Here is a 23,853-nt window from a genome sequence, read left to right as displayed (position 1 = left end):
TGTGCTTTGATTCTAATCCTTCTTCCTGCTTGCTCAGACCCACTCTAATCTGGCTTCTGTCCCCACCGATCCACGGAACTAACTCTTGTCAAGTGTGTCAATGACCTTTAACTTTCAGTCCTCACACGTCTTGGTCTAACCATGTGTTTGACATAGCCGATTGTGTCTTGCTTCCCGGAAGCTCATTCCGCTTGGCTTCTGGAGAGCCCTTTCTGCATTGCCTCCTCTAACCTCTCTGGTTCTTTGCTGGACCCCCTCATTTCCTGGAGCTGTGTGTGTTGGGCGTCTCCAAGACTCAGTCTTCTCTTCTTCACTTGCTATTTTGCAGGTGCCTCTGCTAGTCTACTGGATTCCAGGGCCATCAATGTGACAACAGTTCCCAAATGCCTATCTCTGGCCCAGGTTTCTCCCAGAACTCTTACATTCTTTCCAACAGCTGAGTTTACATTTCCTCTTGGACATCCAATAAATATCTCAACACGTCCAAAATCCAATTCCTGATTCCCTCTATGCCTTGTAAGTTTCCCATTTTAGTAGGCAGTATCACCATCTTTCTAGTTGCGTGGGCCAAAACCTTTGTGATCATTCCTGGCTTTTTTCCTTTGTGTATACCCCACATCCAGGCCATTGGTACATCTGTTGGCTTTATCAGCAGAGCACACAGAGCATGTAGCCACTTCTTTCTACTTCTGCTGCCACCACTTAGTCCAAGCCACTCCATCTCTCATATGAGTTGTTCAGTAGCATCTTAACTAGTTTCTGCTTAATCCCTTACCTCCAAAAACCTATTCCCAGCCTAGCAGCCAGTGATTCTTTACAAACACAACTCAGTTCATGCTCCCTTTTAAACCCTGCTTCCACCCCACCATTTCACAAAAGCCAACAAGGTCTTTCCTTTCCAGGGTCTGGGCAGCCTCTCTGACCTCATTTCCAGCCCCTGGTCATGCAGCTATAGCTACACTGGCCTCCTGTGACTGCCACATGGCTTTTGCCCTTGCTATTCCTTGTCGAGAATACACTTCTCCCAAGTGTCTTCATGGCTTGCTTTCCTACTGTCCTCATGTCTCTTCTTTAATGTCACCTAATTGTGAAACCTTTCCTGCTTCCCTAACAGAATGTCAGCTCTGTGAAGGAGTGAGGTGTGTCTTATTCGTCTTATTCTCTCAGTATCTCTTGCATTGAGAACAGCCTACCATATAGTGGGTGCCTAGGAAATGTTTGTTGAATGATGAAGATTAAGTGGACCGGGTGGAACTGAGGACTGGCTGCTTCCTGAGGGCATCCTTGTCCACTACCCCAGTAGTTCTCACATGTCGGTGTGCACCAGGGAGTTTGTGAAGTGTGCCAAGACTTGCTTGGCAAGGTCTGAACTGGTGACAGATGTAAGGGGTTGTCCAGCAGTGAGGGACTCTCATGGTTTCTGCCTCACTCTGATTGGCAGGAAAGCCATGGGGGAAACCCAGATGAAACAGGGGTGCTTGCTATGACCCCCACTTCCAGTTCATTCTCCCTAGAGCACCCAACCATGCCCCTGCCTTTCCCCCAACATGCACACCCATTTCTTTCTGATCCCCCTCCTCAGCACTTCCTTTTTATTCCCTTTGGTTCCGGGTTGTGTTCATACCTCTTTCTTCACAAATTCTTCTTCCCTCACTTCATGGCAAGCAGCAGGTTTTGTCCTGTTCTCTCATCAGTGGGAGCCTCTGTGAGATTGTGAACACAAAGCCTGGGGGAGAAGTTAAGGCCTGGCAGCTGTGAGGGTCCTGATCCACAAAGAGTCAGGGGCTCCCTTAATGGCAGGCTGAGCTGTCTGTGAGCTGTCTCTTCCTCCTCCATGTTCGGTGATCACCCTGGCCCAGCAAGGTGGGCAGGGAGCTGCATCTGTGGTTATTTTTTGAACAAAGAAGCCAGGCTCACAGGAAGAATAGCTCTTACCTTTGCCAGAGTGTGTCTCAGTTGGGCCTTCTGGATGGTCAGGGCTGGATGTTGTTAATGGCCTCCCTAGGAACTCAGCAGACGTTTACCACGTGCTTCCAGTGAGCCTCAGTCCTGGCGTTGCTGACTCACAGGCTGAGATGGTCAGGACCCCCTGCTATGGGCTTCTCTTGTGTTACCTGGGCAGATCAATCCTTGCTGTCACCCGAGAAAAGAAAGGAATCATTATTGGCCTTTTGCTCATTTTTTGCCTTCAGTTTATTTTTAAAGCTTCATATTCTGTGGCTCCAAATCTAGTGTCTAACCCAGGGCTCCAGCCTTGGATGAGTCAGTGACCTGAACCTCACTTTCCTTTTCTGTAAAATGGGTCAGCAACTCTAACCTCAGCTCAGCCCATGGAGTTCTTGTAAGATTCAGAATAATAATTATGAAGAATTCAAGAGTAAAGGTTATATAAAAATAAATTAAGTCAGTTTTTGGTCCTTGCAAGATCCTTGCAAGGAAGGCAGGATAGGCAGGGTAGGAATGATCATAAGGACACCAACAGTCTTTTATTTATAACCCCCATCAGAGACTGGAAGGTTTTGATTTAAAATGAAAATAATGATTCAGGTTTCTTCCCGCAGGGCTTGAAGAAGACATGTGTGACCATGGACCAGGAACGCCCACGATCTGACCTCAGCATAAACAGCAGAAATGATCTCCGCAAGGTTTTGCATCTTGAATTTCTCTACAAGGAGAACAAGGTAACGTGCTTTGAAGGTGTGGTGTAATGTTCTGGAACCGAGCTTGGCAATGTCAGAGCCCCTGTGGACCCTGCCAGGCTGTCGGAGATGGGTGGCAGGAGGTTCCTATGCCTGCGGCCAAGGAGAAATAGGCCCAGCCAAGTTCTGACAAATCCCAAGTGTGAGCTGGGTTTCCAGGCTCAGTCGGGCCCCGGGCCCCAGGCCCCCGCCAAGAGCATATTTTGCGTGTGTGGCTGTGAAGCTCCCTTTGAACCTGGGCCCTTAATGGTTATTCCCTGTGCTCCCTCCTCCCCTAGGAGGCTGTTTTTAGGCAGACTGTACTTAAGAGTATAGTATTCGGTTCTACTAAAATTTTCCATTCCCAGCCTGTGTAAGATTTTCCTTCTCCAATTCTGAGTAATAGCTTATTTTTAAGTCTGCCGTGACATTTAATTTAGGCAGAAGTGGGGCTTGGGTTCAGCTTAGCCTGGGGCATTGGAGTTGAGATAGCAAATGGTTGGGGGGTGAGGGTGGGGCTTCCCTGATCCCTCCCCCTCATCCACCCTGACCTGCGCTCCCCTCACCCAGTTATAAGCTTTCCACGGCATCCTGTGGTTCTCCTCTGTTGTGCTCTCGCACACTTATAATAGAGGATGTGTGTGTGGTTGTTTAATTAGCACCTGCCTCCCCACTCACTACCTTGGATGCAGCAGGAGGCCAGAGATTGGCGTCTCTTGGTTCACTGTTGTATCCTCATACTTCATGTGTTGCCCGAGGACATAGTAAATAATCTCTGTGTGTTTGTGGAAGATATGATTGGCTGCCTGACTGACTGAATGAAGCTTCAATTCTGGCCTCATTGGTTTTTTCTGCTATGAAGACAGAATCTTCTAATTTGATCAAAGAATGGGCTCTCCAGCAGAGGTTGCCTTGTGGTAGGGCATAGCGTTAGCGTTAGAAAGAACCTCGTGTTCTTATATAGTTCAGCATTTGTCATAATTTTTTAAAGAGGCAGTAAGATGATATTTCCTGGAGTCCAAATATGGAATACAAAGAAGGGGAGCCCCATGGTTGAACTGGGGGTGAAGAAGACTTGCCTTCTTGGCCTTTGAGGCAGGCAGCCCCCCAGGACTGGTCTAAGCAGCTTTTAAACTACCCATGGAATGGGGGCCCTCACCTGGGAGAGCTGTGAGCCAGAGAAAAGGGGCTTGTCAAGGTCTCACAGTGAGTTACCAAGGAGGGGGAAGGCTAGAACCAGACCTTCCAATTCTTAGTCCTACTGTAGTAATGGTGGTCAAGCCTCCTGTAATTGTAATGCTTTACTTAATTGAAATCTTAGCAGATTGGGTTGGAATGGGGGGCGGGTGACATCCCACCCTCCCGTGCCCTCCAAGGCTGTTTCTGAGACACCTGGAGGATCCTCAGAAAACCACCCTCATGCATGTCCTAGACCAGGGGGGAGCTCAGGCTGAGTTCCCTAGGGGAACTAGGGGAACATTCAGGTTGCTGAAAGTTCCTCCGCCCGACTTTGATGAGAAAAATGCATCGGCAGCCAGGTGCAGTCCTAGCATCAGGTCAGTAAAGACATCGGATCCATGCCTGTCATCCTTGGTCCAGGGGTGGCACTAGGGCCCCTCCGCCTCCTCTAAGTGTCCAGCTAGAGTCCTATAGACCCAGGCAGCAGCCATCCAACCCATCTCCTTTTGCTGCATTGTATGTAAGGCAGGAGTGTGGACTGTACATTTTAGAAAGATTTTTTTTCCCATAGTAAGTTAGGTAACAAGAAAATCAATTAAGCATGCTGGTACAGTGGGGATTTTATGTGAATGCAACTTTACCTAATTTCCTGGAATCATCTTTGCCATTCAAGTGACTTTGACTCCTCTACTCTAATATAGTCTCCCTAAGGTAGTAATTATCTGAAGATGCTGAAGGGTTTTTCGTTACATCTTGGTAAGTGCCTTGATTATTTGATTTATACAGTAGTCTTTAGTAGTTATTAGATAATGAGTTGACCTTATATATTACAGAAAAATAGATTTATTAATCTACCTATTACATGATGATTTTGGCATTCACACAAAGCTAGTCTGATTCTAGGAAATCCCTGTAACTTAATGTTAATTCCAGCAAATTGTTTTTCCCTGTTAAGGATATGATATATAAAAATGCCTGTGTAAAACTGAGGTTTTGAAAAAGGGTGTCCAGATTCATACAAAGGCTGTGACTTTTCTGAGCAGAATGTTATGAAAAGTCATAAAGTATAATTCAGGTCATCTAGGGCTATAAATCTCTCGTATAGAAAGAAAAAGCAAGAAGTCGAAATAAATTACATAACATCTCTCCCCGACTCTTTTCCTCGTGAGTTTCATTTAGACTTAGACAAAACAGGGGTTTTTTTTGGGTCCCATGCTAACAAAATAAAGCTGTCCCCTGATTTTGACTGCCTGATAAATCTTGCTGTTGGTCAGAACCCATCTGGCTGTGGGTGTTGGTGGCTGAGTTCTGCTGCACAGATCGGGGGTAGAAAGGGGAAGGCCTGGATGTGCCTGAGGGTCCTCTCTGAGCCAGGTCCTTTGTCAGGCCTTTTACTGCTCTGACTGCAGACTCACCAAATGCCTCGCATCTGACCACACTTCCCAGCAGCTTGGTGTTCCTGAGCAAGTGGGCTGGGGAATGACACAGTTACATGGCCTAAGGTCAGCCTGTGGATTGCTGCTTGGACATCTATGTTTGTCCAAATTACTTAAAGGAATTTTATGAGAAATCAGGACTCTGATCTTTGCAATTCTGGCTTAATAAGACACAGTAGGGCCTGGGACTATATATATTTAAAAACCTCCAAATGTGATATTTGGCATAGTCAAGGTTGGGAAAACCTGATGTCATTTCTTTCTTTCTTTCTTTCTTTCTTTCTTTCTTTCTTTCTTTCTTTCTTTCTTTCTTTCTTTTTAGAGGGAGAAAGAGAGAGTGCATGAGTACAAGTGGAGGGGGCAAGGGGCAGAGGGAGAAGGAGAGAGAGAATCCTAAGCAGGCTTTACACTCAGCATGGAGCCTGACTTGGAGCTCGATCTCATGACCCTAAGATAATGATTTGATCTGAAATCAAGAGTCAGGCTTAACTGACTGAGCCCTCCAGATGCCCCTGATGTCTTTTATTTCTAAAACCAACTACTAAAGAGTTTCAGGTTTTTTTTGAGATTTGCTGTAGATTAAGTCAGTCCTAATGGCCTCCCTATGTTCTTTGAAATAACCTTCTGCGGCACTGTCCCTGCAGTCCCCAGTGTCCAGTGTTAAATGCAGAGTACACAGCCGAAGAGAATACTCAGGTCCCAGATGTTTATTATCTTGCACAGTTAACAATCCCTAACAATTTATTTATTTATTTTTTTAATGAGCGGATGTATATTTTCTAAAGTTATTCCTAGGAGAAAAACCAAGAGGAAATTTGCTTGGTTATTTTCCTATTCATGTCATATTTTGTTAGAGTTGTTCATTAAATCTCCTGGCTCATGCATTGGATGTTAGTTCTTTCAGGGTAGAGATTTTTGTCTTCCATCTCTGTTGTAACACAGGACAATTGCTGAAAGAATGTACAGATGAATGAGAAGCTGATAAAGTATGTCAAAGAATTGCACTAGACATCTTTTCCACCCTCCCTGTGAATCTGTACACATGGTTAATGATTTTTGTTTTCTTCCAACAATAGGCCAAGGATAATCCTCTAAAAACAAACCTTGAACTCATTACCAGATACTTTCTGGATCACTTTGGAAATACTACTAACAATTTCACTCAAGAAGTGCCAATCCCTGCACTCCCAGTTCCAAAGAAAAATAACAGATTATCATCAAGATGCCCAGAGACCACACTGGTCAATATATATGACCTTGCGGACGAAGATGCGACATGGAAATCGTCACTGTCAGAAACCAGCAAAGCCAGGTAGCTCTTCTTCTGTTACAGGGTGGATTAGTTTCCTGTTGCTGCTGTGACCAGTGCCTATAAACCGAGTGGCTGGAACTGTCAGGGTTTTCCAGAAAAACAGAACCAATAAGAAGTGTGTATGTGTGTGAATGCATGTAAATATATATATGCAAGTATTATATGTATTTATATACATATATATTTTTGGATTTATATTTCCTATATAGAGATTTATTAATTTTTTTTAAACTTTATTATTTTTTTAAGTCGGCTCTATGCCCATGTGAAGCTCAACATGTGGCTCGATCTCACGACCCTGAGATCAAGACCTGACCTGAAATCAAGAGTCAGGTGCTTAACTGACTGAGCCACCCAGGCAGGCGCCCCTATAAAGAGATTTATTTTAAGGAATTGGCTCACATGATTGTGGGAGCTGGCAAGTCTCAAATCTGTAGGGCAGACCGGCATGAGGGAAACTCAGGCAGTATTCTGTGTTATAGCCTTGAAGCCGAGTTCTCTGGGAAACCTCAGTTGTTGCTCTTAAGGCCTTCCACTGATTGGACAAGGCACCCATATTACCTAGGATAAACTCTTTACTTGAAGTCAACTGATGTAGATGTTAATCATATCTAAAGAATACCTTCAGGAAGCATCTAGGCTAGCATCCAACCAAACAACTAGGCAACGTAGTCTAGCAAAGCTGACAGATAAAATTTAAGCGTCACCGTGTCTTAAAGCAATACGAATTTATTATCTTCTAGTACCAAGGTCAGAAGTTCAAAATCGGTCCCACTGGGTTGACAGCAAGGAGTCAGTAGGGCTTATTCCTTCTAGACACTTTGGGGGAGAATCTGTGTCCTTTCTTTCTTTAGATTCTCACAGTCGCCTACATTCCTTGGTTTGTGGCTGCTTCCTCCGTCTTCAGAGCACATCCCTCCAGCCTCTGTTTCTATCATGGCATCTCCTACTCCTGACTCTGACCTCCTGCCTCTTTGTAACACGGAGACTTGTGACTCTAATGCCTGCCCCCCAGATGATCGAGGGTCATCTCCCCATCCCAAAACCTTAACACATGTGCAAAGTCCCTTTCCACATAAGGGAACATCCCCAGGTCCTGGGATCTGGACGTCTTCGGGGAGTCAGTATTCAGCCCCCACATTGTATGCTTTCAAATTCCCTGTTGAGGCGCACTGTTCCTTTCCCCCGGAGGCCTTGGGAATGGAGGAGGATGCTTATGATTCAAATGTTTAACGTTTGTCAGCATTAGGGACTTGCTTTGTTTGCATTTTCTTAAAAAAACGGGTATGGAATTCTAAAAGCAATGCGGTAGACATGGAAACATCTGAAAAATAAGGCCTTTTGAAACTCATAGGAAGAAAATGAATTGCTGTTCTTGATTGAACCTCCATTATTTGGAAAGCAGTTATGTTAAATTACAACCTTAATATACCGCCAGCAGTCGCTCGCGAGTCTAATTCCCTCGGGCTGGGTGTTTCCTTCCAGTTCTGTTGAGAAGCCTTTTCTTTCATGGGGGTAGTCAGGGTGTAGGGTCTGGGCTTCCAGCTGCCGAAGGATGAGCACCATTAAAAACATTAACTCAGGGCTTAAGATGCGAAGGTGAATCAGGGTGGTGTGGAAGAAGATGGTTCTTCCTTCAAAGGCACGTACTGCCTGGCTGGGAAAAATGAATATTTCTGAGGTGATAAAGAACCAGGAGAAGTAGTGGAGGCTCCCGAGTCCCACCCAGTTGTCCAAGCTACAAACTTGAGTGTTATCCTTGACCTCTCCTGCTCTATCATTTTGGCCTCTGTGAGTCCTTAATGACACTAGACCCTTTCCTGCTTTCTCTGCCCTGGGAGCGGTGCCTCAGTTCCATACCCTCCTCTCTTGCCTGGGCTAGCTCCCACAGGCTTTCTCTTGCTTTCCAGGCCTCTGGTCACCTGCTCCACTCCTTCCTCCACCTGAGGTAGTAACTGCTTCCCACCAACAAGTCTGGCTGTGCTGCTCCCCCGTGGAAAGGCCTTCAGACCTTTCCCAGGGCTTCCAGGGTAAAATATATACTAAGGTTAACCTGCAAAGCTCTTTCCTTCATCAGCTGCCTGGCTCACCCGGGCCTGGCCTGCTTTTACAGGGTTCTGTGCTAACGCCTAGGGCATTCTGGTTATCTCCTGCCCACTAAGTCCTTCAGACTCAGTGCCGCCTTCTCTGCAAGTCCTCGATTTCCCCAAGTTGGTTGTGGCCCCTTCCTCTGCTGAGTATGCCCTCGTCATGGCACACACATGACTGCTTCTCTCATGGGTGACTCAGTGCTTGGTAATCAGCAGCTTGGCACAGAGCGGCCATCAATGCCTCTTTAGGCCAGAATCTGATGGTAGAAAACCCGCCAGCCTGTGTCAGAGTAGTGCTGGGCTCTCGCCAATCCATCGCAGATCACAGGTAATTACCAGTCCTCTTTATCTGGGTCTCTTGCTCTCTTTCTCCTTCTTGTCATTTCTCCCTGCTTGTCTCACTGTATCTCATCATCTTTTGTTCTCTCTCTGTCTTTCCCCTACACACACACACACACACACACACACACACACACGTACACACATGCACACACATAATCTCTCTCTCTCTTACTCTCTTCCAATGCCAAGCAACCCGAGAAGAGAGGCCATCGGCATGCTCAACTGAACCTTAACCAAATAGTTGGGGAACATCAAGTTTGCCACACGTCTTCATCTACTAATGTCAATGAGGGGCAGTAAGGCTTGTCTCCACGTAGCTCAGGACTGTACTGAAAGGCTATGGTTTTCTGTAATCACTTGGGTCTGGGACAAGGATGTTCTTTATATTTGAGGATATTAAATATTTAAGGATATTTGAGGAATGCTATCATGGGTCATCAATTCTGATTTTGTTTCTTGCTTCCTGTTCTTATTTTATAGGTCAGACTTGCCCTGAAATATTTTCTGTTCTTTATTTTTAATGATAAGGCACTGCCTGGTTAGAATCCTTGCAGATTTATGAATGGGCTTGCTATGTGTGCCTGTTGAATGCGGGATTTATTATCATTGTTAGCTATTGAAGACTCTGTTTTAATGGAAATATCCCTTTTTTGCAGGCACGATAATCTCGATGGGGATTTACTTGGTAATTTTCTATCATCCAAAAGGCCTCCCCACAAAAGTAAGCCCATGCAGGCTATCCCAGGTGAAAGCCCTGCCGTGGCCCCTGCATGGGAGAAGATGGACAAGCTTCAGTCGTCAGAGCCTTCCTTGGACACAAAGAGAATGGGTGAGAAGATCAGGCCGAAGTCTGGCCTGATCGTCCGAGGCATGATGGCAGGGCCCATTGCCAGTTCCCCGCAGGTAGGTCACCTGGCTTCTGGTCACCTGCTATGGTGAGAGTGGAAAGTGAAAACCCGGCAGGGCTTAAGGGGTTTATTTGAGGGTACCCCACAAGACAGTCCAAGAAGGGGCGATCTGTGTGTTGGGATGGGAGGAACACCGCCTCTGTTTTCTCTGGTTGTACTGTCAGCTCCCTGTGGGAACCTCATCTCCTTCCTGCCCTCAGTTTACCCAGCAGGTCAATGAGGTGGATGCTGTGGTTTTATCTTCCTTTGCTGAGTGAGAACACATCCATTTTTCCCTTTGCCATTCAGGAGGTGGGGCAAGCCATCCAAGTGTAGAGAACATCTTTTTTATTTTTTTTTCATCTTTTTTATTTTTAGTATTTTTAAAAATCTTCCTTATTTTTTAGAACATAGTAGTTAAAAGGGAAAAAGAAATCCTGATCTTTATGGTTTCATTGGCTTTGCTTTAAAGAGAAAGTCTAATAATGTCCCATCATTGTTTCATACTCTTCTTTAAGGAGGGGTTCTGGGAGGGTTCCATCAGATGGGGGAACTGAACCAAATGAGAGAATGAAGTAAAAGGAGTTTGTAAAACCACAAAGAAACAGAAAAACAGAGGAAATTTCAAATTTCAAATTTCAAATTTCAAATTTTTGTGATATTAGTCCAGTAAGAGAGCCTGTGCAAACCCGCATAGGTCATGTGTGTCCTCCTCTTCCACGCCGCATGACCAGGTGTGGGCCAGGACTGGAGGCCAGCACTGCTCTCCCAGCTTGCTTGGAGTCAGGGCAGGAAGAAGCCAACTGTCTCCCTGCCCCTACCTCCGTCTTGTGGGGATGGTTTTTGGTCATTTGGAAATCACTGGTTTACTGAGTTATCTGTGTTACTGACATCTTCTGAATGTTGATCTTTCACTACTAACCAATAAACCCACATCAAAAAAAGTCACATTTCTTGATGTTACCATCCACTCATCAGAAAAGTTTTCAGGTGTTGAGAAGCCATCGGCTCCCAGTGGCTGAGGCAAGTCTCCCCAGATTTTAATTTTTAAACCTGACAATTGTATTTTATCCCTGACAGTCCATCAGCTGTTTCCCTTGAAGTGACAGGCTCAACTTATTTTCAGGGAAACGCCTGCAAAATACCCGTGTCTGAATAACCACAGTTAGTCTGTCAGTTGTTCCATGGAAAAAACGAGCAAGTTCAATTCACAACTCCATGGCTGTGCAAGTGCTTTTCCTTGAGACAGCTGTCCTCCTCGGCAATGGGCAGAGTCCTTGCATATACCTCCCATTTTGCTTCATAGAATATTAAAGAGATGTGTACCATAGGGTTGAGATTGAATATAATTCTTTTTATGCTTCAGCATGGACAGTCTTTTTTTTCTTTTTTTAAGATTTTATTTACTTATTGGTGGGGAGGGAGAATATGGTGGGGGAGGGGCAGAGAGAAGGAGGGCAGCTCGGAACCAACCTCACACCCCTGAGACCATAACCCGAGCTGAAATCAAGAGTCAGTCCCTTAACTGACTGAGCCACCCAGGCACCAAAGCATGGATATTCTTAGGTGAAATTAGCATTTTACTGATTTTTTTTTTTTTTTTTTAAATACCTCCAGCACTAACTAGGAAAGTTTGGTCCCACTGTCTTGATTTGTGCTACAGGCCAGCAGTTTTTCCCACCAGTTCATTTGCATCATTCCTGTAAATGTCAACACAGTGAAGAAGGCAAATCATGTCCTATTATTATGAAGAAAATAGGTTTGAGCTCCCTAAAGGGATCTGGGGACCCTTAAGGCCAGCAGACTACACTTTGCGAACTGGTGGACCAGATGAATGCCAGGATCCTGTCCTGCAATGACATCCAGTCAATCACATCTGTGTAGTTGAGACTCCCTTTACAACTGAGGTGTGAGGTAGATGACTTGGAGATTGTCCCAAACTTCTAGAAGGAGGAATGATTGCCTTGGGAGGTGTGTTTTTCCCCCGGGGTATCCGAATCCTGTGAAGGACATTGAAAGATAGGGTAGATTGTCGTAGAATTTCCCCAGGTTTTCTAGAAAGTGTTTTGTGGGTCTTTGAGTACTTTGGCCCTACTTACTTGTTTGCTCAAGAGAAAAAAAAGCAAGCTTTGCTAGGTATTTCATCATTTTTTTTTCTACTAGATCAGCTCTGCCCTTTTAAAGGATGAGTAAGAGGCTGGGTTCCCTGCATTTGGCCCAGAAGTTTAGGTCTCCTTGGGAATGGTGACTAATATTTTCTTCACTGTGTGGCAGGGGAGGCCCTGGTGGCTTTGGGAGGTTTACTTTGCCTAGTAATTTCCACTAGGCAAGAATACTACAGAATTAGCTGTTTCTATTCCAGCTTGGGCTTTACCATTTGGTTCAGGATTATTTCTGGAAATGCTGAGAGATCCCAAAGTTTAAACCCAGGAAGAGCTTCCCAGGTTTATTTTTGTCCCCTTTACCTCCATTCCCCGACCCTAGGTTGGTAAACAACTTGAGTTCCCATTTTATCAGTTAATCATTGATAGTAAGAGAGGACATTTCAGTTGACTCCTTTGGAATTCCTTCATTTCAAACACTAAGCACAAGCCTTGAGTACTTACTCGGGGTAAGTCACTGAGCTGGATGCTCGGCAGGCACCAGAGATGAATGAAGACTGGCCTCTGCTATTCCTGGTCTGTTAGCAGGAGGGGTTAAGGCCCTGTGTGAGCAGGAACTGGGCAGAGGCTGTAGAGTGGTAGCCTATACATCAGGGTGGTTGACTGCCCTGATGGGTCTGGCTCTGTGCCAGTCCCTTCTACCAGCCTCTCTGTTAATGCCACCATCTTGTGCAAGACAGATGCTACAGGTCCCCAAGCCCTCATCCAACCTTGGGGCCAAATGTGTTTTGGGATTCAGAATTTCTCATTATCAGAAAAGCAGCCCTGTGCACAAGCCACATACCACCTCATGCCTGCGGCCGGGTTTGGGGTAGCACCCCGTAAGCAAAAATGTTATCATTTCTGCAACTTAAGCTATGAATAGCCACACTTAAGAAAGGACTGTGAGCAACCTCATGGCAGTTAAAAAGAAATTGGCACAGGATTCCAAAAGAAACTTGTTTTGGGAGGTTTCAGAAATTACAGATAGTGGATTGTGGGCTGGTTACATTACAGGTGAGGGTAGGGAGGGACAGAGAAGCTAGTAACTTGGCACAGGAGACGTGGCTGTGTGGTGGTGTGGGAATTAGAAGGTAGGCCTGAGCCTGGAGCTACAGCTTCACTGGCTGCTGGGACATGCTCTCTGTGAGGGGTGTGGGAGAAGGGCTGAGCGTGCTCCTGGGCTCATGCAGGTGGAGCCCAGAAAGTGTTACAGAGCTGGGAGCCTGTGAGTACCTCCCCAGACCATAGGTGGAATTTTAAGAGGAGCTGGGGATGGATGAGAACGGCGTCCTGGGGGAGGGAGCACCATGGGCAAATGCTTGTAGTGGCTGGAGTATTTCCCCACCTCCCTTGAAGGGGATCCTTAACTGCTCTTGTGCTCGCCCCTTTCAGGATGCCCTCCGCAGACGCTCCCTGAGGCGGTCCTCAGCCTTGAGCAGCACGAAGCAGCCCTCCGAGGAAGAGAGCCGGAAAGTGCCCGAGCTCTCTGCCCATGCCCCAGCCTGTCCCATGGCTCAGGAGGGCCCGGCTTCCAGCCCTGGCTCCATTTCCAGGAGCCCCCTGGGCCCGCTCAGTGAGCTGACCTCAGAAAAGTGGAGAACCACGCCCAGCAGCCCCCCTCACTTGTCTGGCAAGGGGCTGCTGCGGAGGGGGAGCAGCAGGCGGCGAGATCTCGAGGAAGATAGCCTGGCTGTGGACAGTGGCCCAGAGGCCGACGGGATGCCCTTGAAGTTCTCCTTGCCAGGTGGGAGTGCCAGGCCAACCCAGGAGAGGCTGGAAAGAACATTCACCAGGCAAGGGAGCCAGCCCCTGCCCCTCAGGTGAGCACACTGTGCTGAGGTGATGTCCTTGTTCCTGGTGGCTCCTCAGCCTCTCAGAACAAGCCTGTGAAGTGGAGAAGGTGGGTATGGTCCCTCCACCAGGGAGCCAGTAGCCCAGAGCTCACCCACACAGGAGGCTTCAGGGAAGGTTTCCTAAAGGCAAGAAGGCTTTAGCAGATGGTTCCCAGACTGGCCTGCAGCAACGTGGCCAGTCCGGTGTGGTGGGAGAGGCATATCCTCTGGGCAGTCCCACCCAAGATGGGATGACGCATCAGTGCCCGCAAGTCTCTTCTGGGACATTCCCCCTCCCCATCCTTCTTCTATGCTTTCACAATAGATCTTGATGATTCCTATATTGACTGATTTTTCAATGGTAAACCAACCTTACATTCCTGGAGTAAATCTTACTTGGGTATGATATATTACCTTTTTATATATTGTTTGATTTTATTTATTCATATTTTTATGTAAGGGTTTGTATGTAAATACAATGGTCTCTAAATTCGTGAAGGATATTGGCTGGCAAATTTCCTTTCCTTTCCTTCCTTTCCTTTCTTCCTCACTTGCCTCGAGAGATTGCAGTGTCTGGGATACGCTAGCAGGGCACGCCTTTTCTCTATCTCTTGAAGAGTTAGGCCCTTGGGCGGTGGTGGTACACCGCAAGCTAGAGTCCATGAACTAACTCCCTTTATGAGTTAGGGAGCTGGGCGTACTCTGCCGAACACATCTCATGGCTGCGCCATCTGATGCACATACATGCAGAAGTTTTATCTCTTTGGGATGGATAGACTTTTATGGTTATGCAGCCTCTCTTTCTCTCTAGTAATGCTTACCGCCTTCGTGTCTATTTAGGTCGAGTGACCCCGGCCTTCTTTTGATTATAGTGTATCTAGGGGATGTCTTTTTCCATGATTTTACTTTTAACCATCCTGTAGCCTTTTACTTCGGGGTTCCAACCAAATCCTTCCCTTTTTTAAAGAAAATTATAATTTATTCAAACCGAAAACACACACACACACACATACACACCCCAGTTCACCCATTTCTCCTGCCCCCCCCCACCTCCCCTCAGTCTTTTTTGGTAATCCCTCTTATGGCCACAGATTTCCTTCTGAGCAATGCTTTGTTTGTATCCCATGCATTCATATGTCACACATTCATACGATTTAGTTTAAATATTTTCTAAGACCTGTTGTGATTTCTTCTTTTGTCGTGCAGGTTATTTACACCTGTGTTTTTCTGGTTTCTGCTTTTGAGTCCCGACTTGTTTTCCCTTCAGCCATTACACACTTTTTATGATTTCAGCCTTTTGATATTTGTTGCGATTTCTTTATGGTCCAGTATATGTTTAAAGCTTATCTCTTATAAGCAGCATAAATTTGGAATTTTTAATCCTATCAGATAATTTTTCTTTTAGTGGGGATAATTACTGCATTTACATTTTCCTTTTGCATTTGTGAGGATGAAAAGATCTGCGTCTCTTTTCCTTCATAGAGTAAGATGGTTTTCCCAGCACTGTCTATAGTCTGTTCTTTACCCCAGTGATTTATGAAGCCTCCTTTGTTCTTTCCTAAGTCCCCATTTCAACATGGGTCTGTCTTTGAGCTTTCTGTTGTGTTTATTGTTTTCTGTCCTTTTTTAAAAACTAAAAGCACATAACCACAGGTTTTATTACTCTGGATTTGTACTTGTAGCTTAGTATCTTGGTAGGGCCAGCCCCTGTTCTTTTCCTTTGTTTTAACATTGATGTAACTCCCTATAGATCGTTATTCTTTCTATAGGCCTTTTTCCTGTTCCCCAACACATGTAGCTTATTCCCACAAGAGGGAGACCTGGCTTGTTCCCTTGCCATAAGGGCCTGGCTTCCACATCATCCTGTGACTGTCTTTCTTGTCACTCAGGAGTTCTGGACTCAGAGTGGTTTTCTTTGACCAACTACCCCTCCATCCCCACATCTCCAGCCTGTTTGGTTGTCCTCACAGCACCTGTCATCACGTGAAATTATTTTGCTTACTTATCCATTATTTGTCTCCCTCACAATAGACCAGAAATTTCCTGAGAGCAGAGACCTTTATATTCCCTGCTCCTAGACTAGTATTTGGTACATAGAGGGCATTCAACGAATATTTATTTAATACTATGACTTCTACCACCAACAGCATTAACAAGATCAGTAAACTTCTGATACTGATCTATTTTGTGCAAGATATTCTTCTAAGTGTTTTAAGTAGATTCATTCTTTGACTTCTCATAAAGTCGTGTGAGGGATATGCCACTCAAATTCCCATCTTACAGTTGAGGAAACTCAGAGAAGTTGCTCTCCTTGCCCATGTATTATTTATACACGTAGTAAGAGGCAGAGCAGGGGTTTGAACCTGGGCAGTGAGCTCCAGAGTCTGGTGAATACATGAATGAATGGTTTCACCTCTGTCCCTGAATAGAAATCCTTTCCACAGTCTTTAGATGGTGACTGGCATCTGCTTGAACACCTCCAGCAATGGAGAACTCCCCACTTCCCACAGCAGTTTTGCATAGTTCTGACTGCTAGAAAATTCTTCCTCACACTGAGTTAAAATCTGGTTGCTGTTGTTTTGCCCTCCTATGCCAGAACCTGTGTGGGCTGGAGAGGGAATAGTGCCTCAGACAAAATGGGTTGGGAGCACTCTCAGGCTGTGGTGATCGAGGGAAGATGGTGGGTTGGGGAGCAAGGGGGGTGGCGGGAGTATCAGGAGGCCTGGCTTCTAGTCCTCACTTTGCCCTGGGCTAGTCATCTGTTTTGGGACCTCATTGTCTCTGACTGTAAAATATGGCCACTGGGTAGTTGATTTCCAGGTTTCCTTCAAGCTTGTGCATTTTGCTGGCCTAGGATTCTCACTTCCAGAGTCATTCTGGGCCCTCTGCTTCAGTCGCCACCTATTTATTGAGTACCTACTGTTTACAGCCTCTTAGGAGGTATGGAACCTGGGCTCTAGTCTGTTGAGCTGGCCTGGCAAACCCATTCTGCCCCTTAGAACCACTGTGGCCTTGGACCAGCTATTAAACCCTTGAAAAATGGTATGAACATCGTCTTACAGGAAGCAGGTAAAAGTGCATTCACAGCCCCTCCCCCTAGTACCCTTATCCTGATCACTCAACAAACATCTTGGGGGCTTTGCGTTTGCCCATCACTTACTTTCTGTTTGCTGGACACTATGCTAAGTCCTGGTGTATGTTGTCCCATTGGCTCTTTATAATCCATCAGCATCAATATTATGGTTGATTTTCCTTTCTTTGGTGTTCTTGCTAAAAAGTATTCTTCTCCTGAATTCTGAACAAGCTGGCAAATAAAACAAAGGGTATGAGTTAGGCTGGAGTAACACACACATCATTTCTGTGATCAATAAGGAGAAGAGGGAAGACACAGCAAATCATGATCATGAAGCCCAGTGGGCCCGGAGCTCTGCAGACTTCCTCTCCTCATGTCAGGCCTAGGGCAGATGAGCTCACAAGGCCACATGGTGGGAGGGGCTGTTCCCCCCATCCCCGACAAAACAGCTCCCTCTCAAGAATAATAAGGTGCATCTGAACTTCATGTCCCTTCTTTCTTCCTTCCTTCCTTCTTTCTTTCCTTTCCTTTCCTTTTCTTTCTTTCTTTCCTTTTCTTTCTTTCTTTCTTTCTCTCTCTCTCTCTTTCTTTCTTTCTTTCTTTCTTTCTTTCTTTCTTTCTTTCTTTCTTTCTTTCTTTCTTTCTTTCTCTTTCCCAAATTAACCAGTCAGATAAGTCCCCCTTCCTGCCCTTGGGTGCAGCACACAGTGGGGAGGAGAGTCAAGGCCTGCAGAAGGGTGGACTAGCAGAGCTCCCTCCAAGCTCCCAGAAGACCCTGGGAGTTGAGAATGAGCCTCCTCCCAGCACTTATTATCCCTGTGTTACAGATGAGGAAACTGAGGCCAGAGAGTTTAAGGAAACTGTCAAGGTTCTGGGTGGAAGCAGGTCCCAGGGCTCACAGTTTGGTGGATGGAGTATGGGTTGGATTTCCGCTGCCTCTTGTCCCCTCGCCTGGGCATCTTTGTGCAGTGCATGTCCTACATAATTGTAGGACACCTTTGATTTAAAACCGGGCCAGAGTCACCTCCCTGCCCTTCCCAGCCTCCCTCCGTCAGTCCTGCCCACCCGCACCCCCTCCCCATTTATGTAAATGGGGATGTGAGTCCTAGTGTGTATCAGATCCTGGGAGGGTCTGATCTTCAAGGTGAGGGAGACGTGTGCCTATGTTGTCATTTTAAAGCATGACAAAAGACAGTGAGGCGATAGCTGAGCAGGCTTGTATGTGCAGCGTTGCCCCTTCACCCAGGCCTAACAGAGCAGAGGGAAGGTGCCATGCAGAGCTGTCTCTGGGTCTTGCAACATCGGGCTCAGGGACGGCCCCAGAAGTCCCAGCTGGGGCCCAGGCAGGGGCAGGAGCGGGCAGCACGTGTCCTGGGTTAGAGGGCGCAGGCTCACCATCTGACCTGCTGAGATGTCGGGGACACGAATAGCTGTGCCTTCGGGCTCCATGGGTCTGACTCAGTTGCCCAGGGGATAAGCTCCTGCTTTGATCTTTGTTTCTTTCCTGTGTCCTTTGATCTCAGAAGATCCTTGGGAATCTTGTTGTCTGGGCTCCCCTCTGGGGGGTTGTGGATGTTTGGGTCCATCTGTCATTCATCCCTGACTCATCAGGGCTGCCCTTGTGGGGTTTCTGTGATGATCAGTGGGAAGTGCTGGGTCTCTGGCCCTGACCTGGGGGGAATGGCAACCCTTGCCTCGCTCTGCTTCCTGCCTTTGCTCCATGTCATGGGCAGGTCCTTCCTCTGCCCCTTTACAGACCTTGCCATCACCCACATGCCAGAGGCCAGAGCAGGTGCTTGGGAAACCCTAGGTGTGGGACTAAGGATTGGGAGAGGGGTTCTGTATTTATCAGTACCCAGAGCTTGGCGTCCCAAGTCTGGTGGCTCCCCACGTGGCCCTTTGTGAAACTCAGTGGTTTGGTTGGGATGACTTCACCTGTGGTACTTACAGACGTCTCTGGAGGAATGCTGGCCCGTCATTTCTGTGAGAATCCCTCAGGACTGCCGTGGTGGTTTTTCTGCAGATTAGCTCAAAACCTGTCCCACTGGGGATTTTGCCAGAGGAAGTGGCTTCAACTTCCGTGTTCCAGGTGTGTGTGGGCCACACAAGCTCCGGCACTTAACTGTTTGCCCAGCCTCCTTTGGAAACACAGTGTGTCATCATAGTCATGAGATTGAGAGGAATTGTTGGCCGTTCTTGAGGATTCAACCCACAGCAGTGGCCGCAGCGGCAGTCTCGAGGGGCCAGAGCCCCTGAGCAAATGTGTGTCTCCTTAGGCAGCTTGAGCCATGGGGCCTTGGAACTCTTGGGATGAAGCCTAGCAGTGCTTTTTTGTTTTGTTTTTTAAGATTTATTTATTTATTTATGGGGGGGGGGGAGAGAATGAGTGAGCACGCAGGGAAGGGGAGAGGGAGAGGGAAAGAGAAACTTTAGCAGACTTCTCTCGCTGAGATCAGAGCCTGACACAGGCCTCGATCTCACGACCCTGAGATCACAACCTGAGCTGAAACCAAAGGCCAGATGCGTAACTGACTGCGCCACCCAGAGGCCCACAGGAGTGTGTTTCAACAAGTCTGCCAGGTGATGTGCTCCATGCTGAGGTTGGGGAACCAGTGCCCTAGACGCCAAGCCCGAGATGGAGGGTTAGTTGCTTGGAATTACTGGGGGTGCTCTTAGGGGAAAGGCAGTGGGGGAAGCAGGACAGGGCAGGGGATGGTCTCCACCAGGGTGTGGGGCCTTAGTCGGATCCCACAGGAAGATGCGAGGGTGAAATGACCTAGAGCTGCCCCACCATTAAGCTGGGAGGAGGGAGGAGGGCTTTTTTCCCATGTCAGCCATGGGCCAAGAGTTGCTCATCCTGGGCTGGGGTGGGCAGTGTGCCACCTCCTGGGTGAGTCTGGGGGAGGGTAACTCTGGAGACGGATATCACCTTGAGCCATTAGTAGCCAACATAGATGGATGGCAGTTGAGGGGGGCACACTGAGGTAAGGGCCTCAGTGAGGGGGGCCCCAGCGCCCTCTCCATCATTCTCGTGGCTTCTTGTACACTCGCCCAGCCCCTGCTATTGTGATGGACAAGCTGTGGAGCCTGTTTGTGGACACCACCTCTGGTGCCTAGGACACCGTGCTGAGGCAGGCCAGACAGACAGACCGTGAAGGGGAGGCCAGTGCGAGTCCCAAATCAGGCACATCAGCAGCCCTCCCATCCCAACACCGCAGCCTCTGTGGCAGGAGTGCCGGCTGAACGGTCACTGGCTTTGTGGCTCCGTGGCTCCTAATGTCCCATAGTATGTCAGACAGGAGGAACCTCTTGAGCCTTCTTTGGTGTCCAGCTCCCCGCCAGGGATGCAAAAGGAGAGAGGGCTCCCTTCCTCCGAAACCCAGGGCTTGTCGTGAGGCTCTCCATGCTTGGATGCTAGACTGTGGCCCTCTCAGAGGATGGACGAGCCAAGGATTAGGGAATGCTGTTGACAGGGCGAGGGGGCCTTGGGCTCGCAGAGGCCATGCGTCAGGCCAGCACTTCATGGTGAGGCAGTAACATCGGGTGAGGAATGCGACTTAGCTGCCTTGTTCTGCGGCATAGACACCACCATGGCCCCAAAGTGTCAGTGACCCTGTCTCTGTGTCCATTCAGGGACTTGGTGACTAACAGGCGGTGGGGTGGTGGCTGGCAGAGTTTTCAGCGTTTGTAGAATGGACAGTAGGTGGCGGCAGATCTTCATGAATCTTCAGGACTCCAGAGACCCTGGCTGGTGACTGCATTCAACAGGTGCTCACCAGACCCCTCGCAGGGCAGGCAACTCTGAGGAGAGTGCTCTGGGTCCCTCCTGGGTCCCCCCTGGGTCCCCAGGCCCCTCTCAGGCTCCCGATCCTGAGCAGGGGACCGGGGGACCGGCAGGCACCCAGATGCCTGGCTGCGTCCTGATAGGGAATAAATAATGCCATCTGGGGCTTGGCAGGGGCTCAGCCGAGGATGTGGTATTTGTGGTTTATTGACTGTTCCCCATACCCGAGCATCCCAAGTCTGACAACATCTACACCGCATGGGATGAGTAATGGGTGGAATTTCCATTTTAATTTATCTCTGCACGTTATTTGGACATGATGTCAGACTATAAAGGTTCGGAATTAGCTGCCTCTTGAAACATACACACGACGCAGCGGCTTGCTGTGTGCCAGCGGCCCCGTGTGAACAGGTGGCCTGGCCGGGGCTCCCGTGCTGGTCCAGCTTCCCCTTCATAGTTGACTCCTCGGGGACCTCTCTTCTGCAGTGGGTATGGCTGCCCGGTGCTCAGCTGGTTCCCCCCATACACCCTGAGTGTGTGTCCCTGTCCACGCTGGAATACCAGTTCTCTCATCTGAATGCGGGCCTCTTCCCAGCATGCGCAGGAGAGTAAACATGAGACACTGCTCCTGTGCATGTCACAGGCCCCTTGGAGCCACACGGGATAGGGCTAGATGACCTTACCCTGTGTGGTAACTGGAGCTGCTAGGTACCTTCGGCTCCAGAGCGCCCAGCAATTCTGTCCGGTGCATCTCCCGGGGCAGAGGGACTTCTCATAACCCAGATTCCCTTTGAGATCCTCTTAGTGCGGCTAAAGAGGTGAGAGTGCGTCCATGCCTCTTCTAGGAAGGGTGAGTGGTCTCATTTTGTCCATCTCTGGACATCAGAGTGACAGAGATCCTCCTCTGATCACATCTGGGCCTTACCAGCTCTGCCTAGGCCTTACAGCTCTGCCCAAGGCACACAGACTGGGAATCACTGCTGCTGGATGGAAGGAGGCTGTTAGGGCTCAGGGATAATTTTTGGGAGACGACTGTCAGCAGAGGGGGAAGTATGTGGACATTGCTTTTTCCCAGGTGCTTTCTTTCCCCCTCACTCTGTTGCTGCTCTGCCGGTTAGCTCACTAGACCCTGGCTACCAGAACTGCAGAGAGAGGCCTGTCTAGAGGTCAGTGACAGGGCCATGATGAGAGCAAAGCAAGCGAGTCATTTAGGGTGTGGAATTTAAGGAGCATATGTCCTCAGCTTGGGGGCCCATCTGCAGTGTGGACACCTGCATGAACCTGGGAGTGGGTGCCTTCTTATGTTCTGTACCCCAGGTGCCGCGCCTGGCTCACCCCAATCCTGGCCTCGTCCACAGAGTCTCCATGCTTCTCTTCTGCTCAGGTTCATGGACAACCCTCAGTATCGCATAGTGACCGGATACCTCACCTTTACTTCTGTGAAGTCCTTGAGGACTGGAGCGGGCTTCCTCCCTCTCCCTCCATCTCTCTCTCCGCCGGCTCCTTCCCGCCCCTTCCTCCTCCCATCCCTTCCTGGCTTCTTCCCTTCCTTCTATCCTCCTGTCCTCCCTTCCTCCCTTACTGCCTTCCTTCCTTCCTTTGTTTTTCCAGCCGTATCCTTGGATCTGGCCATAAACGTGGAGCCCATGGGAGACTGTACATAGCAAAGACATAGGAAGGGACAATTATGCTGATCTGCTTGGGGCAGTGTCATAAAACTTAAACTGATCATTTTAAGCAGAGTTGGAACAATTCAAAACTTTATTCTCGTTTGTTCGTTTGTTGGTATTCATTCATTCACTCACTCATTTTTTCATTCATGCATTCATTTAACCAACCATCCACCTAACCCATGCACCAACCCACCAACCCCACCCATTACAACTGTGATGTCCTGCATTTAAGTCATTTTGAGTGCTCCCTTCTTTAGGAAGCTTCTTCAGATCTCTTCCCTGTCCCGAGCCCTGGACATGGCCCCCTTCTCATTCTTCTCACAGTGCCTGCCACATTGCAGAGAGCTGACAGGTCATCTTGTTTCCCCTGCTGGACTGTCAGCTACCTGAGCATGGTGGCGAGTTCTCTGTGGTTTGTCTTCCCTCAGCTTTGCTCAGAATTGTTCCACACTTATTGGATGGAGCTGAATTATTGGCTTTGCCTTGAGGAGGAAGAAGTGAAGTGTGAGGTCTTCCCTTCACTCAAGGAACATGAGTAAGAGTGGGATGAGTGATCTTGCAGACAGAAAAAGACCTACAAGTACCAGGCAACATCTGTCCCAGGCTGGATGGATGGCGCCCATTCAGATGGAACAGGGTCTTAGAGGAGGGATGCTCCTGGACTGGGTCTTGAAGGGTGAGTCCATTTGGAGAATAGCCAAAGGCCTTACTTCTGTGCCTGGACATACTCATGGCCCTTCTCTGCTTTCCTCCAAACTTGAGATTTCTTGAGAAATGTCTTGCTGGTGTTCTGGGAAGTCTCATTCTTCAGAGCGTAAGCAGCTCTTTTACTTTTCCTCAGCCCTTTGTTTCTGGAGGCTATCTTGGGTCCTATTGCATTTGCAGCCAGTTGGGGATGATGTGCACATGTGGGGGCTTATGGAGAAAAGAGCTTAAGCTCATAGCTTTCCCTGAAGATTGGGAAGACACTGTGATTTAGGGAAAAACTGGGCATCCTTCTTAGCACCTTGAGTAGAACTCTGATAGGCTGACTGCCAGGAAGCCGGGGACAGAATGCCTTTCTGTTCTGATGGAGCGGACCTTCCCTCGTGACCCCCCGAGCTGGTTTTCCCAAACAGCGGCTGTGTGGGATAGAACACTGCTGTGACTCACTGGGGCTGGTGCCTCTACCGAAGAAAGATGGTCTTTGATCCCGAGTTCTGTCAGGGACGTTTTGGTCAGAGGTCTTCAAATCACAAAGATGACCTGCTAGAGCAGTTTCCTGTATAGCTGGATTCCATGTGTGTGCCTCATTCCAGAAAATTCTACTTTGTTTTCTCTATTCATTCCACAAGAAGTTACTAAAGCCATAGGATTCCTTCCATTTCCTGTTGAGGCCATTTTTGTAACCTTGGGCCCCTCAGAAGTGGAGCCTTTTCCTAAC

At 47.9% G+C, this 23,853-nt stretch overlaps 1 protein-coding gene across 6 annotated transcripts in view; it reads left to right on the top strand.

Annotated features, from left to right (window-relative positions):
• The window catches only part of MINDY4 (MINDY lysine 48 deubiquitinase 4), a 118,432-nt gene that overhangs the window by 3,505 nt on the left and 91,074 nt on the right, over positions 1 to 23,853 (top strand). For all 6 annotated transcript variants that reach the window (XR_004277122.1, XR_004277121.1, XR_004277120.1 and 3 more), the window contains exons 2-5: positions 2,562 to 2,681; positions 6,370 to 6,605; positions 9,694 to 9,940; positions 13,461 to 13,888. Coding sequence is in view for 3 of the 6 variants with exons in the window: in XM_032306034.1 (XP_032161925.1) it covers positions 2,562 to 2,681; positions 6,370 to 6,605; positions 9,694 to 9,940; positions 13,461 to 13,888 (1,031 nt within the window). In the remaining 3 variants the exon portion in view is untranslated. The remainder of the gene's footprint in view (positions 1 to 2,561; positions 2,682 to 6,369; positions 6,606 to 9,693; positions 9,941 to 13,460; positions 13,889 to 23,853) is intronic.

This window comes from Mustela erminea, chromosome 11, assembly GCF_009829155.1.
Source record: "Mustela erminea isolate mMusErm1 chromosome 11, mMusErm1.Pri, whole genome shotgun sequence".
NCBI lineage: Eukaryota > Metazoa > Chordata > Mammalia > Carnivora > Mustelidae > Mustela > Mustela erminea.
The sequence above is the reverse complement of the archived record's forward strand: the minus strand, read 5'-3'. Positions and strand labels throughout refer to the sequence as shown.